Source organism: Musa acuminata, chromosome BXJ1-10 (assembly GCF_036884655.1).
Source record: "Musa acuminata AAA Group cultivar baxijiao chromosome BXJ1-10, Cavendish_Baxijiao_AAA, whole genome shotgun sequence".
Classification (NCBI taxonomy): Eukaryota; Viridiplantae; Streptophyta; class Magnoliopsida; order Zingiberales; family Musaceae; genus Musa; species Musa acuminata.
In genome coordinates, this window is record NC_088336.1 from 20403321 (window position 1) to 20422190 (window position 18870).

At 35.9% G+C, this 18870-nt stretch overlaps 1 protein-coding gene across 1 annotated transcript; it reads left to right on the forward strand.

Annotated features, from left to right (window-relative positions):
• Positions 1 to 104: 104 nt before the first annotated feature.
• On the forward strand, positions 105 to 17717 carry LOC104000425 (dihydrolipoyllysine-residue acetyltransferase component 3 of pyruvate dehydrogenase complex, mitochondrial). Its single transcript, XM_065086275.1, has 19 exons — positions 105 to 263; positions 355 to 434; positions 1232 to 1363; positions 1590 to 1684; positions 1761 to 1801; positions 4490 to 4545; positions 4625 to 4699; positions 4801 to 4893; positions 6284 to 6523; positions 6657 to 6729; positions 11842 to 11942; positions 12026 to 12111; positions 12235 to 12310; positions 16313 to 16380; positions 16471 to 16537; positions 16613 to 16708; positions 16783 to 16885; positions 16966 to 17061; positions 17146 to 17717. The coding sequence occupies exons 2-19, from the start codon at positions 396 to 398 to the stop codon at positions 17214 to 17216; spliced, it is 1608 nt and encodes a 535-aa protein (XP_064942347.1). The 5' UTR covers positions 105 to 263; positions 355 to 395; the 3' UTR covers positions 17217 to 17717.
• The last annotated feature ends 1153 nt before the right edge of the window (positions 17718 to 18870 follow it).

Below are 18870 nucleotides of genomic sequence, written 5' to 3' on the forward strand. Positions count from 1 at the left end.
TTTGACCATTAGGAATAACCAAATGGCACCCAAGCTTCGCTTTTCTTTTTCCTACTTATTAATTATAAAAACAAAATAAATATTCTCCTATCGGCCGATATAATGAGTTTTTTAGTCACATTTCGCCACCAAACCCTTACTCTTCCTTTTTCTCTCTGTTGCCGGACCCTTCTTCCCACCTTCCTATAAACCGTCCTCGTCTCCTCTTCCCAGTAGCCGTCTTCCCGGAGCCGTAAGAGACTTCATTCCTGATATCCTCACCGGTGAGCGATCTCATTCTCGGTTTGTTGTGCGTGTAATGTGCATCGATCGAAACGGATTGAATGGTCTCATCGGTTTCTCGTTCCGTGACAGCTTCGTCTTGCGGCGGCGGCGGCGACCAGATCCGATCCGTCATGACGCTCGCTTTCCAGATAATCCGTCACTCCCGGAAGGTCCATTCTCCCCCTTTACCGCCGGCATCTCTTCCATTAAATTGAACTGACAGTTTTGGATTGGATTGGATTGAGATGAAATTGTTTTAAATTTGCTCGACATTTGATGCTCCTTTTCCGTTTACTTACGTGAAATTCTTTTTCTTCTCGGGATCTTCATCTTTGCTTATAATTCTGGATTTCAATTTGAGGCTATAGATTTGCGATTTAAGGTATGCTATGTAATCTCGGGCACTTCATCGGGTTGATGTGGGAGCGGCGGCTTTTCCGACTTATCCACGTAGGAGGAACATCATAGCTAATCCTTCCCCTAAGTCAAATCTTAGTTTCTTCCACCGAAACCCGAAAACCTAGCCTTTAGATTAACCCAGGAGCTATTCGCTTCGCCTGTCGCTCTTTGAATCCCCAATCGCTCACTCGATTCAACCATGTATCGTGCCATTTTCTCCCTCGCCTCCAAAGCCCGGTGAGATTTTGGTCCCTCCATTTCTCTCTCTCTTGTCTAGGACCTCTTACGATTTTTTCTGATTGTGACCATCCTACTTATTGTCTCTTCTTTTGCTAATCTGTTGGTTTGCTAGGGTCGCCAGAGGCTGCGGCAGACTGGTGGGAGGCTGAATCTTTTAATAGTGACAATTTCTTTTGTATTCGAATCTTAGCGTTTTTAATAATTTGATTGTTTTGTTCAAATAGAGTTTTGATTTCCAACTTTGATCATGAGGATAGATTCTACTAATAGTAACTGGTGTTGGAATATCTAGTGTTAGAAAGTAATGATGTTATGTCTGTGGCTGTAGATTGGAAGTAGACTTGGCAGGTGTAGAAACTATGCTGCAAAGGACATCAGATTTGGAGTTGAGGCTCGTGCTTCGATGCTTCAGGGTGTGGAAAATCTTGATGATGCGGTGAAAGTGACCATCGGCCCGAAGGTATCAACTATTTGTTTGTTTATGCTGATGTATCAAGGAGTTATCATCATGTTGTCAGTGGAAAAAAATCAAGAATGTAAGCCTTCTGTTAATTTGTGTTTAAGATCATTGACTTAATTGACTGAAGAAATGTAGTTATGTACTCTTGAAGGCATTGTGGACAGAATGTTGTCCAATAAAATATATTTGAATGTTTGGCCTGATCCATAGTCTTGTTTTTTTATAGGCATTTTGTTCGGAATCAGTTAGGACGAACTGTTACCAGAAAGCCACCACAAGAACTACTTTGGCTGGCATGAACTTCTACCATGCTTTATCATGGTTTGTGTATTCCCTGTGTCTTTGTAATATTTTTTAAACCTATTGGGTGGACTATAAATATAATTATAATTTTCAGTGTGCCGGTAGCTACAAGGAGACATTTTTCAACTAATTCAGGTTCAAATTATGCGTCTACTTGTTATCGCTTTATTTTTTATATCTAGGTTTTTGTTATGTATACAGGGATACATTTATTATTTTCCTTGTTATTTAGTAAGCACAGAATTGGATTCTTTTGATGATATATGAAGAACATAATCTTGAATCTTATACATATCTATATATTACAATACATTTACTTGAAATTTCTTTCACCAATTCGTCTTGTTGTATATTTATTAGCTTATAAAGTGCTGCAATATTTTTTGCAAGTTCAGGATTGCCTTGTCATGACATCCTGGCTTAGCTGTTATTGGGTTGACATTGATTTGTGCAGCAGCATGTGTTTGATGGGCTATACCTTAGCTGATTACATGCTTCCTGCAATGGCACATTGCCATAAGGCCGATTGCTAGCTTGGGCAAACGTTGTGCTAAATGTTGATTACTGTATGTGTGACACATGCTTTGCTTTTTCTAGAATAGTGTTACATGCTTTACTTTAGGATTCTTGGAGCCTTGTAATTGAGGCCAACTGTTGTAGAGTATTCTTCACCAGCATTGTAATTTAGACTTATTGGCTCAGTCATTGTGTTGCCTAACAAACACCATAAAATGCAAATAGATTGTACTAGACTAAACGCAAGTCCTTTTCTCGTAATTAATTGCAACTCCTTTTTTCCAATGCAAATATGAAAATGGTTGTTATGAATCATTTGATGTTGATCAGATCCAATTCTGTAAGGCCTTGCATCTAATGGGAACAACATGAACATTTCATTGGAGGATATCCATGGTGGGCAAGTATTGGTGTGCCATTACGTATGCCATGGTGCCAAATTGTGCTGCTAATATTGATTGGCAATCATACTAACATACATGTCATGTGTTTGAGTGGTTTACTATTTTCAATGATTTAAATAATAAACAGTCGTAGAGAACAGAATTTATTATTTATCATATAAATTTATGTGAAATAGTGATGATGTCCATCCTTAGAACCGAAATGCTGTATATTAAATGTCGTTCTCTAGGAAACTGAGAAGAGAAGCAACATAGCACTCGCTGTGCACTTGAGCAACTTAAGTTTTTGATTTCCCATGTGCTTGATGAATGGCAGAACTTACAATTCACTCTGCTTGTTGCCCTTCGTCTATGGTAAAGAATTTTTAAGTAATTGAAAGTTGAAGGGACATGAAACAGAAACTCTCAAAATTTTCTTGGGTAGAAAGGTTGGGCGGCTTGGGCCTACCATAAAATGTTTGGACTGACTTGGTTGACCAACCCATTGTGTCATGGAGTGGGATTGGTCTTAGTGTGGACCATAGAAGAGTAGGCGGAAGCACCTCTTTGGGCTGCTTCATAATGCTATGTAATCATATTTTGCAGTGCAAGTGAGTTGGCATTACCACTATTCTATCACGTACAATTTTCAGATACATTGCACAGCACCTGACATTTAATACCCTTGTGGAGGCTACTGCTGCCTTAATTTAGAATGCTGCAAGCAATTTCCTGTATGTTATAGCTTTCCAAAGCATTATGTGTTAGCTGAAGAGAAGTTTGGTTGGGTAGATATTTGAAGTGGCTAGTTACATGCATAAATAATGGAGGAGTGATTATACTGGAAGACAAGATAAATTTTGGTTAGTTGCTGCAATGTTAGAAATGCACAAATTTTACCCATTAAGGCTTCTTAGTGTGAGTTGAAAATTTGGCCCTTTTTTTATACAAATTCCATAGCCACACCTCTATAATGAAAAAAGCTAATGGTTCTTTTTTATTTCTTTTTGCCAATGTCGATTGGATTCAAGATTGTGTTCTTTGTCTCAGAATAGTCTTTGCAATAAAATAGTCCTATAACACACCTTTTCCCTGTATGGCAACTATAGGTTATCAGGTCAGTGGAATTCTTGACCAGTTACCTCTGTTACAACTTACAATAGCTTCAGTGTTTCCTATCTGTTTGAAACTTTGCTAGTTCAATGTGACTTAATGAAACCGTGGAATAAAATAACCATTTGTGCTCCGAATTGGTTCACTTATTTTTGTTAACTCATACTCTTTTATGTAAATGAACCTTTCCCACACTCCATCAAGGTTCTTCTTCTAATATAAATTATACCGAAATTGTTAATCAGTGTTCAAAAACGTATTCTTTGTGATAATTGGAAAATGACAAGTTTTTGCAGGAAAAACTTTTTATTTGAAAATGATTCTTTTAAGTTGAAACTAAATTTCTCTGTCAATGCCATACATAAACATAAGTAGAAAAATGAGACATAAATACTTATCCAACATACGTATGCTTATGTGTTTCGTTTTTTTCTACGTAAACATATTTAACATATAGTGGGTCTGCTTGCCGTGAAAGCAAGCCAAGTATGAGACTCTTAGAAATATGATATGATTATGGATTTTTCCTTCTTTTATATAAGAAACTGGACAAAATCCTTCCTTACTTGGACTTCATGCATTCCATACATGTTTAAGAAAAATGCAAAAGCAAAATGAGTGAGCTTTCAATTAGCGTTGCATCAATATATGATGGTGCCTTTTATCTTTATGAATTCATTTCGTTGTACTGATTATGTAGTTTTTTCATTGCATATTTTATATTTTTATTGGTACATTATGTATATGCCTGCTTCTAACAATGACATTGAGGGCATTAAAATGGACACTTATTATTTCATTATATGGTTAGAGTTGCCTCCTCATGAAACAATTGGAATGCCATCACTTTCTCCAACCATGACCGAGGTATATAACACACTAAATGCTAGTTCTTCTGATATTATAGATCATGTATTTACTTGTTCAATGCTTTCTCCCATTGTAGGGAAATATTGCAAGGTGGCTGAAGAAGGAAGGAGACAAAGTTTTGCCGGGAGAAGTGCTTTGTGAAGTGGAAACTGTAAGTGGATTTGAGATGCAAAGATACTTACTTTGCCTTGGTGAAGTTTCATAATATTAGTTCATATGTATTTCTGTAAAATTCAATCATTCTTTGATTAGGATAAAGCTACGGTGGAGATGGAGTGCATGGAAGAAGGCTATATTGCTAAGATAATACATGGGGATGGGTCCAAAGATCTAAAAGTTGGCGAGGTACTTGTATATATAGTGCATAATTATCTTTATTGCCAATGCCAATCTCATAGTTTTTCCCTTTAATTTATGGGTTTTATAGCTTTCATTAAACAATTATGCTCTAATGTTGCATGTATCATTTAAAAGGGGTGAACCTAGTGCATGAGGCTTTTGCTAATGCGGTGAGTTGAAGAGGGTATACAATCAAATGTATACGACCTTACCCTACAAGTAGAGAGGTTGTTTTTGTGATTTGAACCCTGCTACCCAAGTCTCAAAGGAGTAACCGTTGTGCAATTATACTGTTGCACTAGGGCTTATGTTGATCATTTTTTATAACCCTGCTTTTAACATGCTTGTCTTTTCTCATCTTTTATTTTTGTTATTGTTGCTCTGATTGTTATCACTGTTCTTGTATGTTTCCATGAACTTTAATAGGTCTCATGTGTATTTTTGTTGCTTGACGGAAAGTCTTCATTATTCTCTTTGTAATACTGAATTTTTCATGAAATTTTTTTATATTGATAGAGCAAATAATTTGTTTATAAATTGTTATATGTACTGTGGGTCTATTCATTTATTTCTTCTGTGATTTCCAGAGATGCACAGTATGTCATCGCTGTAGGGAATTAACCACCTTAGGACTATTGAACAAAGAGCAGTAGCTTTTTCTCCCTGTCTGTACCTTTACCACCTCACTACCCTTGGGAATTCACCAAGCTGATCTTTTTAGTTAGATACCCTTGCTTGTTGACATAAGTGGACCTCAAATGAGTTTGGATGATAGATGGACTTTTGATTTAAAACTTTAAAATCTAGTTAAGTTTGACAAGGCATTGATCATCATATGGTGCAGGGTGGATGGTCAATTGCGAATCTGCTTTTATTTTGAGTTATCTCATCTATTTGGTTGATAGTGATGGAATTGGTAGATGGAGTTCATTGGTATAATATTTCTATTATTACGTGTTGGAAGTGGTACAAGTTGCCTTAAGTAAGATGGTATAAGTTGAGAGTTGGTTTGACCAATATAGGAATTTTTACAAGATATATGTGACAGGTAATGTTTTGTCTTGCATAGCCATCCATCACTAATCCATGGATGATTAGGTTGATAAATTTCCCTCTATTGATTGAGGCAGCATCTACTTCAACCAGTATTAAGTAGTTTTGTTTCTGGATTTTGCAGGTCATTCAAAACATAGTTGTAAGGGATAGAAAGTAAAAAATGGAAGAGAAACCTGTGGTTTATTCAAAACATCGTGGTCTTCTGTGCCTCTGATGTTGCTTAAATTCAATTTATTCTTTGTATGATTCTTTCTAAAACCATTTTGATATTATGATCAGACCTTCATGACATGATATTACTTCTATACATTATGACTTTGATAATACAATCTGTCATCAGGCGATTGCTATAATTGTGGAGGAAGAGGGTGATATCGAAAAATTTAAAGATTACAGTGTTTCAAAATCTTCTGCTCCAACTGAAGTTAAGACACCCTCTGAACCTTCCCAATCTAAAAAGGAGGAAGAAACCCCTGCCAAGGCTGCTGAACCAAATGCTTCAAAGACTGAAGAAGTTTCTCATTCAGAAGACCGGATCTTCTCTAGTCCCCTTGCAAGAAAGTTGGCAGAAGATAACAACGTGAGACATTTGTTTTATTAAATTAGTTGTTGATGTTTGACCCTAACAAAACTTGATTGTCTTCTGGTTCTAAGCATCAATTTCTGGATTACCTTTTGTTGTTTGCTTTCTCAGTTTGTTTCCCTTTACACAGGTGTCACTTTCAAGTTTGAAAGGTACTGGTCCTGATGGCCGGATTGTGAAGGCAGATGTTGTTGATTATTTGGGTATGCTTCTCACCATCCTCTATTGTATTTCTTATAAGGATTTCATAGATGCTTTGCTAGATGCTATTTTACTATTTTACTTGTACGTACCATGGAGGCATACAGAATGATGAATCATCATAGCGTGATAATTAGTTTGCTCGTAATTATGGATAAAGAACCTGCAATATTTTTAGGAGTTGGTTTTAGTAGCATTTTATCAAGTATCTTTTAAAAGGAAAGTGAATGTATGATTTAATTCTCTAGCTGCTAATTGCACTACTAAAGCATGTTTGTTAATGCTTTACTTAGTGTTGGTCTGGAAAAACCCTTCTAGTATTGCTAAAACATATATATTGATTAAATTCTATTGTATAACTTCCGTTTTCATAGTTATACATGTATGGTCAATCAAATATAGAGTTCGCCAGATGACATCATCTTGGAACATAGATGTTCTACTCATTACTGGGGCATATGGTTAACCTCAGATGGAACTGCGAGCAAGTGATAACTTGTTACTGTCGCCTGTGAGATAGTTTGCTGTAGAAACCCACTGTAGTGGGGAACTAGCATTCCAACTTTTACAGTAGATAAATTACACATTTTTCTTTCATTCATATGAATGTTAGTATATTGAATTGAGTGATTGAAGCCAAAGGTTGATTTCACTTCGCATGTTTTGCAAATGTATGCCTTGCAAAGATGAACCAACTGAACACTGATTGCAGTTTTTAACTATCCCACTATGATGCTATAGTTTGTGAAGCTGATCATTGGCAACAGATTGCTGTCTAAGTTATTTGAGATATTGTGATTTTTCTTTGCTCCATACTGAGTTAGTTTTGGCAAAGTTTGGAAATAATGGTTGAAATGTAATTTATAATACATGAGTAATACTTTAAGTGGGACTTATTACTGCATTTCTTTATGATAAAAGTATGCCTCTGTTGGAATTCATCATTGTAGAAGCATATTTGCTATTAATAACACAGTGTTCATGATGAGTATGCTTACGAGGTGCAATTACTCATTTGAGATCTTTTGTATGTACAAACATATCGGACCATGAAATGCAATTTTGGGTACCAGACCCATTCTGGTCAATGGCTGGATTGTCATTGGTCCAGTCCATGCCAGCATACAAATAAATGGGTATGCCAGCATAGTCTTTAGTTCAATCTTTATCTGCTGGATGGACTTCATGGAGATAAAGTTTGTGTCAAATCATGTGACCTTTGGTCTTAGATACTTCCCTTATGTGAGTTTTACATCAATTATAAATAGATGATGCTTTGTGCTTTTTGCCACTATTCTCTTCACTGTAAGGATGTCCCAATGTTCTTTATCATAAGGTTTATATGAGCAGTTCATGGCATCCAGAAAAAAAGGTCTTCATGTGTCCATCAGTTGTTTGTCAATCTTGAGATTTGAGCTGTTAACAGTCACCATTTGTATTACATAGTGCTTCCCAATGTCATTCACCACTGCTAAATATATCATTCGCCTTGAATTTGATTTTATGTACTATCCATCTTATGGAAGATGATCCTCTTGTTACAAAAAGTCAGGATAGTGATAATGCTTATCTCGATTTGAGTCAGGCCGACAATCACATATGAGGGTCACACTTTATGTTCCCATGGTTTGCTAAATTACTTATCAAATTTCCAATTTCCTCTTCCTCATTGTGATACTACCTAGAAATCTCATACAAAGTAGGTGACTCTATCTTTGGATCATGTTCTTGAATGATGGATGCCATGGGTCGATAGTAAGATTCTCGAATTGCATGTATAGAAATTCCTTTGAAGTTGAATGACTTTGCTATCGCCATCCAATATCTTTCTTCCATGTAAGCATCCCTTGATCCTCATTTGCTTCTCACTTTAAGGGGAATGTTGAATGATCAAGACATAAGATCAAAAAAGACTATATCAGGAGTGGCCTTTTGTTCAAGGAGCTCAAAGAAAGCCCCATATGCCCACCCTGCTGCCATTTTTACATATCTCATGAGATGTGCTAGGTATGTGCTACCCAAGTTACAGGCCAGTTCCAGTATTATTGCTTTCAAAAGCAAGTATGAGCTCTGGTCATCTTTCTTCCTGCATAACAGACTTCTGGATAACTGACTTGGGAAAGGAGTGGTCGGGAGTTCTCCTCTCCCTCAGAAACCGTCTTGGAAAGTCATCTCCTCATCAAGTTGCCTTTCCTTAAACAACTGTGGTGAACTTGGGAAGATGAGCTGCTCTTCTCAGCACCTCCTCTTCCCTCAGGTAACCAACCCTAGCTAACTTGGTCAAGGATGGCACTCTTGTTTAAAACCTGAGCACCACTGCCATTGGGTTGCCTAATTGAAGGATCAGCTGAACGGAGATGGTCAAACACCATTTTGACTACCACTACCATTGTTATGCTCATATTGTGAAGAACCATCAAATCCATGTTGATATATCATGGCCTCTTGCATATATTAGTGCTTGGGTGATATAAGAACTAGTTGTAATATCAGGGTCCTCATCAACATTGTTTCTATAATCCTCATAATTATCATGGATGGGAGGGTTAGATGCCTGTTACAAAGCTCCTCCCTTTGGTCTTTCTGTTTTAGCCATATGGTGTTTTGAGCATCCAACTTAACTCCTAAAGCCTGTCCAATTTCTTGGGTACCTTGGTGGATTTGGTCAGTGGACATTTGATTACTTTGGGAAATTTATTAGCCAGATGGTACTTTAGTCAGGTTATTTTCCCACCTCGACTAACATACACAATAGATGCTTCATGCCTCGGTGTGCCAACCCACAATTGAGGAGATTGTGTTGTACGTAAACTATTTAGAATTTCATCAGATAGAGCTGGAATAACATGTTTCTCACTATTTTTTCAAATGTTTAATACAATTGATGATTAGCTATCTAACTATAAATCCACCTTTAGTGCTTTTCTAATGATTGCTTCATCCACTACACTAACTCAAATTTTGGAAGAATCTTTTAGCAATATCATGCCATGAATCTGAAATAAGTTTTGATTTCTCTTCATGATGCCATTACCCTCTACTTGTTCACCATTGTGCATCTCACTCCCCTTGATCATTAGAGTAGTGTGGCGATGGGGAATTAAGAGAGGGGGATGATCAACCAATATCCTAGATTCAGAACTTTTTCATACGTTAGGATTCTTTCCACATGATTGTATTCTACTCCATAATAAAATTTGGAAAACCATCCAAGCCTCTCTATTTTTGACTTGATATTGAAAATATGACCTGCTTCCAAACTAGATCTTTGCAAATGTAGGTTGGATTCATGTCTAATCCATGCAATTCTATGTCTGATCCATGTGGATCTAGGTCTTTTTTCTTTTGGATTTTTTTGTATTTATGCAATTGTAAAACAGATTGGTGCAAATCTACAATGGAGTAGTATGGACCATGGCTAAAACTACATAAATGTAGGCTGGATCTAGTTTAGATCTAAGCAAGTATAGGTTAAAATTATGTATTCTTGCGTAGATCCCATGTAGCCAAAGTCGAATGAATTTCATCAGATCTTCGTGAATTTTGGTTGGATTCAAGTGGGGGGCAAAATATTTTGGTTTGTGTGGCGGTTCAGCAATGGACTGGTAAATACCGGCCCACACTGGCTAATAAGGATGAAACTTCTTTGTTTTTTTTTGGCAAAGAGTGAGTAGTGAAGGTGGTTTCGAGCCCAGGACCTTGTGATAAATTGTTAAGATCTTTACTGGATAAACTGGTTGACACCTTCCAAAATGTGTAGTTGAGGTTTCAAACCCTCAACCTTTGGTAAGAGGGTCTGGTTCACCATCACCAGACCAATGTTTAAGGTGTAGTAGAAAGTCAACATTAGTTTAAGGTGTCGTAGGAAATCAACATTAGTGTTATCTGCTACTTTCCTAGCTGCCTAGATCAATGGAGCCTTATTTATGGCCAAATTGGTAGTAGGAAGTCAACATTAGTGGATAACACATTGGTTAATTTTCAAAATTTGACAGATATTATAAGCTAAATAGCAAGCACATGCCGTGCAAGTGCAAAAGAGAAGCCTAACTCTCACACGTGCTACCATTCATCCATTTGACTTGAGCTAACTATCATGTAAATGTGGTCTTTTGGTGCACAGGTCCCATTTTTACTTGAACTTTAATGAAGCCTTTCAAGTGGAAAAGAAATGTGCTTGATAGAGAAGAGGGTGACTTTTCCCATTGCTTATTTGGGTTGCGTGGCACTATTTTGTGTTGTGATTTCTTATGCAGCAAATTTTTTATTTTGTAAGTTTTAAGAATCTCTAGCTATTTGAGATATTTTTTAGCTTATGCACCAGGTGTTTTACACTGAAAGGTGAGCTGAAATAACTCAGATTTTTGAGAAGAGACTATATTTATATTAATGCAGTATTGAAGTCTTCAAGCATTAAGTACTTTGTGGGTACTAATATCATCTTGTAGCGCTTGCATTAAATTCAATCATGCCACATGCTACCATATCATATAACATTGTGTGGCATATGCAACATGTGCTACATTGCATATACCTTGCAGTGCTTGGTTGACAATAGTTTAACATGTAAGCACTTCTCTTGGTGAATCACATTATCCATTTAAAAATATTATTAGATTAATTCTTTTATTCAACTAGCAAATGCTTAGTTTACCACTGATACCCTATGGTAAGACCTTGTACCATAACCAAGTTATCTTGGTTGTGAATGCTGATGGTTTGTATCTTGTAGCGATAAACTTTTCTTATTCTTTTATTGTTTTTCTGCTTCAACTGTTGCCCTTTTTTTTATAGTCCACTGACTTGAGTTGCACCACTTATCATCGTATGAAAAAAAAGGGCCAAGCAGTTGTTGATGTTTTGCTCCTGCTGTCATCTGGTTAAGGAATCTCTTATATTAGTTTGAGAAATCCTTACCCACTAACACCATATTGACATCACTAACAATTAAGACGTGATTATATTGCAATCATAAGTTCAATTATGTTATCTTACTGTTTGGAGACCTTGATAGTCATGCACTTCTCTATATGCATAACACAATCATATTTATGATAAAACATTTCATGTTTCTTTGGTATCGTAAAAGTGACTGTGCATTTGATTGAATGTAGCATCTAGGGAAAAAGATGTCTCTGCTCAATCCAAGGCAAAGGGTCCAGCCGCTGTTCAAGGATTGGATTATGTGGACCTTCCAAATTCCCAGATAAGAAAAGTAACTAAATCTGTCCTTCAATCTTCTCACCTAGTTGAGTTTCTAGTGTTGTTGTGTTCATATTTGATGGTCCAAATTTGCAGGTTACAGCTTCCCGCTTGCTGCTGTCTAAACAGACTATTCCCCACTACTATTTAACAGTAGACACCCGTGTTGACAAGCTTATGGAGTGAGTATCAATTTGCTGTAATTTAACGTTGATAGTGTAACATTGTTTGTTGAATGTTGGTTTCATTGAAAGTGGATGCAATTAAGATAATCCAGAGTATGAACTACTTTACACTTCCCTCAGGTTGCGGAGCAAACTTAATGCTATACAAGAGACTTCTGGTGGTAAAAGAATATCAATCAATGACCTTGTCATAAAGGTTTGTTCCCTTTAAATCCCATCTAGTGATATATTATTTGTGAATTTATACATTATACTCCTGATTGTAATTTTGTAATGGTCGGCTAGGACTTCATGCTCAGCAAGATGCAGCAAAATATGTTCTTTTGAGAATTCAGTTACCATGATGATTCCACATTGTTTGATGTTCTTCTAAGTTAAAGCTAGCAACTGATTTTGCATCTGGAGCCTTGTCAGTTTTATGTTTTCAATCCCGTATACTGATGATCTGATAAAAGTTTCTGCCTTGTGTTGATTCCTCTGATGCAATCTAGGGAGTGTCTATCTGTAGGTTTTGCTCTTCAGTTGGAGACTCTATTAGATATAATCTTATGATTTTCTGGTTTGCTGCATGCTTTAATACCAATTATTGATGAGCTTGCATTGCTAACTTTGTTAGTTGTCCGGTTAGTGGTGGTTGTCAAGACTATTAGGCAACTAAAAAGAGGTGTGAAACACCTAGGTTGTCTCTGCTTTTTCACATGGGCGTTCCATTGACATGGTAAGAAATATGCACAGAATGTATGAGGAGCATTGTTTTTAGGATTTTGATTGTAATTTTTAGGTGCAAGGCTAACCTAAGTGGTTCAAGGTGATGAGAGAAACTTCTTATTAAGCACCACATGGATCATTGGTTTTTTTTCTTTTTGTTGCTATAAGTTTCTTTTTCATGAACCTCTAATGACCATTTACCCTCTTTGACACGGGAGAGGGACCAACATCCAAATTAATCCTAATAGCTTGATATATTAATCAAGTAAGACTCCTTATTGTGGGTTATGTACATATAAATAACATCAGGTTACTTCAAGATCAGACATAAAACTCAACATCAAGAATAAAGAAAGGGAGTGAATTATGGTGTCCTATCTGAATTCATCTTTAATACCATAACTCAATTTTTTTGTTGTAGGAGTTGTTCTATCATGTATGATGCAAACCCAAAATCATTGGATAGTACCATGTTTATCATGATCAACTTGCTTACAATAAATGGAGCTCTGATAAAATTGCAGAATACTACGACATAACTAGACCATTATCGTTGATAATTGCCTTTTTATATAATTGAATATTTTCTATCTTTATCACAAGAGACAAATTAATTGGGGAATTTCTATTGTTGGGAATGCCTACCATATCCTTACGAATTTGTTTGACTTGAAGTGTCCTATGTTTTCTTGACCAAGGACTTTGGGTGTTGTTATTCTGATGTCGTTTGACATGACCAAATAACTATTTTGTGATCAAAGACATCTTTTTATGAAGGACTGCATGCCTAATCGATATATTGTTGAATCATCGTCCTTCTATTTTTCCATTTTAGTTTATCTCTCAGTTTGAGTGATGATGCAAGGATTGATTATGGTTGAAATGGCTTTTTTCCTTTTCTTTGTTATTTTTTAGCATAAGAATGTTATTATCTTTTTGATCACAAATTAGGGTTTGTCGTATTGAGCTGTATCACTCATTATGGGCGGTATGTATTGGTCCAACAAGGGATTGGTATGCGGACCACCCTGTATCGGGCTGTACTTGTTACATGACCCTATATCGAGTGATACAAGGTCTATATCAGTTGGTAATGGTCGAAATCTGATTGTTACCGATCTGTACTGGTCGGTAACGATCAGATTTTGATCATTACCGATCAAAGGCTTATATTGCCCTATTTCAAACGATCAAATTGATCGTTTGAAATATATGAAAGGGTTTTGAAACCCTTTTCTTTGCCACAATCATCCTCCCAGTGTGCAAAGACAAAGGGGAAGGCAGTAGCATTAGCCATATCGTTGGAAAGAATCGGGTCAAGCAATGAGACACCCTCTCAATCGCTTCGACCGATGATGGCGGCGACATCAGGGAGTTGATGGTCCTGTGTACACAATTTGAGGGTGGTGCATGGGCCGAGGAGCAGTATTTTACACATGCCACTAAAGATTCCGATCATGGAGCTCGACGAGGTATCTGTCAAGTTTATACATAGAAGGGGAAGTAGAAGGGGAAAGGTAGTAGATGATTTTGAGCATATGCGATAGAGCCTATACGACGTAGACACAGAGCAAAGCTCATCATATTCACAATCGGCATATTATGAAGAATCTTATGCCCAACAGCAGTATGATGATAGTTGGTCTTACTTCTTCGAGCAGTAGTACATTGATTGATCTTATGATACGGAGCGACAGATCAATGACAAAAGTAAAAGTGTTGACATTCTCCATGCTCTGCACCAATACATGGCATAATCGTCCTTACCTCAGGAGCCACTTCAGACACTTATGGTTCACAACGATCAATCTACGACCATCTCCAAATTGATGCACCACTGGCATATGGTGTATCAATATACTATGTCGTAGGATTTATTTAAGGATTGAGTTCGACAAACATGTTAAATTAATATATAGATACATAAGATCAAGGACCCCAATCCATTGCTTATGGAGTCTCGATATTCTTTTTGGTGGTAGAACCAGGTATATCCATCGATTAATTATTTGATTTATTTGAATCTTAAAGTTTAAGTTGTTTAAAAAATAATCTAACAATTCAAACCATCTCTGTAGATAGTTCAATATTAATGGAAGGATAATTCAGAATGTACCACAAAGTTGCTCCTCAAAGCTCGAAGAAGATATGCATCATTCTTTTTTCCTGATTTAGATATTTTTTGCTAAAATTATACTAAATTTATATTTATTTTCAACTTAAAAACCTCAATTTAACTTTTTTTGTGTGTCTATTTTTAGATATTTTTGAGCTATTTTCGGTAATTTTACCATACCATCAGTACTCCTCGACGTTATACCGACATATGGTACGTTGGTATGCCTCAGTACGTATCGTACTGATAGCTAGTTGATACACTGGTATGGACCGGTAAGGTAACCTTGTCGCAAACATTGTTTTTCTTGGTGTTTCTTGCTGGTGTAATACAAGTCCAAAGTTTAAAATTTTGGCTTGGCATCCATTTTGGCACTTTACCAAATTTTAGTTAAGTAATGAAGTAGTAGAAGTAGAATTAGAGAATATTTAAGCAATATTGGAGAAGTAGAGAAATGTAGAAAGGCTATGAGGGAACAATGGTAGCCTAATATACTATAGGGTTTTTAAGCCTATAAAATGAATTGTAAGTCTCTTTTATCAAGGTTTGTAATCTTGTCTTATTTTTTCAGTAATGAAGATATCTTTTTAGCTTACTTGGTCTTCTTTCCCTAGAATTAGAGACTAGTGGTACCACACTGAGGTTTGAATGATGTGCTAGGGAACTACGGTATATCCTGAGTCTTTTCTTAGTGTTATGGAGGTGACTCACGTGCTTATGGCCATCTTTACACTAATGAACGAGAGATGGAAGGACATGGCTCGAGCACTTGATTGAGCAAATTATGAATTTCAAGTTATGACAAGGGGAAAGTAGTACTGGAGGCTGATAGACCACAGATCAGTCAACTTGTGAGTGTGCCCATGTCCAACAATGATGTGTCTGGTGACACTGGTCCTTTCTCACAGGGCCAAACCATGGTGTGTGATGCAACATTGCACTGGCGTATAAATAACTTTGTGCTTGTGTAGCCCTAGTCTCTTGTTTAAATATGCATTTAAACATGTGATTGTCTAACCAAATTCTGTAATGTTTTGAATCTATGTTTACTGTTTCTCATATAATTTGTTATCCAATTGTATATGTTTAACTTTGTTTTATGACAGAAGTTGATGATTGTAGTTTCAATGTGAAAAGATATATTGTGAATATCCAATCTATTCCATTGTCTTCTTGCAAAAAATAAGTGTATATAGATCTTGATCAGAAATTTTATTATCTGGCGTCATAGGATTGTTGATGTTTTTGTTTTCCTATTCTTTGTTGAGCTTGACATGTTTTGCATTATCATCAAGGAACGGAAATTTCTCGTCTTTAAAATCTGATTTGGTGCAACAGTTCTGAATATGTTCTGAACATACATTTAAAACACAGGCAGCTGCTTTGGCTCTTCGCAAAGTTCCTCAGTGTAACAGTTCCTGGACGAATGACTTCATTCGACAGTAAAACTCCTGAATTTTATATTATTCTTTTCAAATAATTTTCTTTTTAGTAAGTTATAGATTCATCCCGACTTAATTCTGTTGATGCAGGTACAACAATGTTAATATCAATGTTGCTGTCCAGACAGATAATGGGTTGTTTGTTCCAGTTATTAGGGTAATTAGTGGTGCATGAATTCATGGCTTTAGTGCATGTATTATGTGTTCTATAACATGCATGTGATTTTTGCAGGATGCAGACAAGAAGGGACTGTCTATAATTGCAGAGGAAGTGAAGAATTTGGCTCAGAAGGCCAAAGAGAACAGCTTGAAACCAGAAAATTATGAGGTATCAAAATATAGTTGCAAGGATCTAATAGCAATAGCTTTATGCCTAATAACTCGGTGAAAATTATTTTGTAGGGAGGTACATTTACGGTGTCAAATCTTGGAGGTCCTTTTGGTGTCAAGCAGTTCTGTGCCATCATAAATCCTCCTCAATCAGCCATTTTGGCTGTTGGATCTGGTATATTTTAATTGTTCATAATGTTTATCTGCAATGTAATAATGCATACTGATGCTGGAATTTGTTTCCGAGTGGAGCAGCTGAGAGGAGGGTGCTTCCTGGTGGTGCTCCTGACCAATTTGAATTTGGTTCCTTCATGTCAGTCACATTGAGTTGTGATCACCGTGTGATTGATGGTATGTGCCACCTACTCATGCATTACGCTTTCGGTGTACAATTGGTGGAATTGACCCCCGACTTTTCTTCCACACTAATGTCAGGTGCGATTGGCGCCCAGTGGTTGAAAGCTTTTAAAGGCTACATTGAGAACCCACACTCCATGTTACTGTGAAGCGAACGTTGCATCTAACATTTTTGTAGGGTTTATCCAATAAAGATTGCACATGCTCTCCAGTTCTTTTGTTAATTATATCCCGATTTAAAGGGTGTTGTGGCCATTCTGGAGTGGTCAACTAATAATTTTCATGTGCTTAAGCGTTTGTCACAGCAACTACAATTCGGAATGTCCCAACAATTTGGGGTCCTTTGCATGCATGTTTTCATGTTCTCTAAACCTGTGAACGACACGTGTCGTTGTCCTTGTGGTCAATTTGTTATTTTTTTTGTTTCTATTTCTTGTGGCTTAGATAGATAGTATGCTTTGTTGTATCCGCTTTATTTTGAACACACTGTCTTTACCCATATCTCAATGGGATCATCTTTGCTTATGAACGTTCATCTTTGCTTATGAACGTTAATGTGAATCTCGTCTGTATATTGGATTCTAGCAATAAGGACATTGTATTTCATGTACAATGATTTAATGTTTTGAAGGATACCTGGACCTTCTATATGCTTCTGAAATTGTACAACCTTGGCACTAAATGATTCAATTTCCAGTAAGTCTTAAGGATGTGCCTAACAAGGAATCAGTTGTAATTTAATTTGTTTCTCTAGTTATTTTTTGCAGTCTAATATTTTGATGTGAGCTTATTTATTAGGTTTTAAGCTTTCCTTTAAATCATTGGAAATTATCAAAATATATTGACATTTTGGTCCCTCTGTTCACAATTCCTAGTCATATTACCGTGCTAATTAATGTCTTAAGATTGCCCTTATTTGGATGATAACAATTTGGTTCAACCTCACCACAAAAAGGTTTCTCGCTTTACCTAAATCTTTGTGCTCATCCTAATTTATGGTCATTGTTATGTGATAGAAATTAAGTATCCAAGACTCGGATCATCTAAGGTTTTTCTTTATAATAAAAAATGCTGTAATAATATATTTTTTTTTATCATTTTCTAATAATGCAAAGGTATTAGTGTGATTTTTCTTTTTTTTTTTCTCAAAAGGCTTTCCTTGTTTTGGTTTATTTTTCAAATGATGACCATAATTCGAATAATGTTCAGAATACCTATCACCAACAACAATGGTATTTTTTTTCATCAGTTTTCTTTTTTCACTAGTTTTGGATCATTACAGTATTTTTATTTAGTTTATTTATAATATTTTTTAATAATGTTATGATTTTTTTATTGATGTCTTAAAAATATTGTAAACCTATTGAAAAACATTGAAAGTGATATCATATTATATCTCTTTGATTAACATCATTATAAATTATTATGGTATCATATTTTTAGATTTATACTTAACTTGATTGAGATTAGGAGTTCATTATTTACAGTATTTTAAAGTAAATTTTATAGTATTTTATTGTAATGATCAAAACACTATGATCAATCAATTTTTATCCCTATTTGAATGATTTATAAATTATTATAAATACTTATTTGAATCCTAATTAATATATCAAATGATTTCTATTGTGTTTTGAGACAATTCGACTCTCTTACAGTACTTTTACAATATTGTTACAATGCTTTTGTTGATATATTAAAAACACTAATACTATTAATAAATAATTTAAATGATCTTATATTATGCATCTTTAGTTGTCACTGCCCATAGATCAACATACTATAAAATTTTTAGATTTAAGA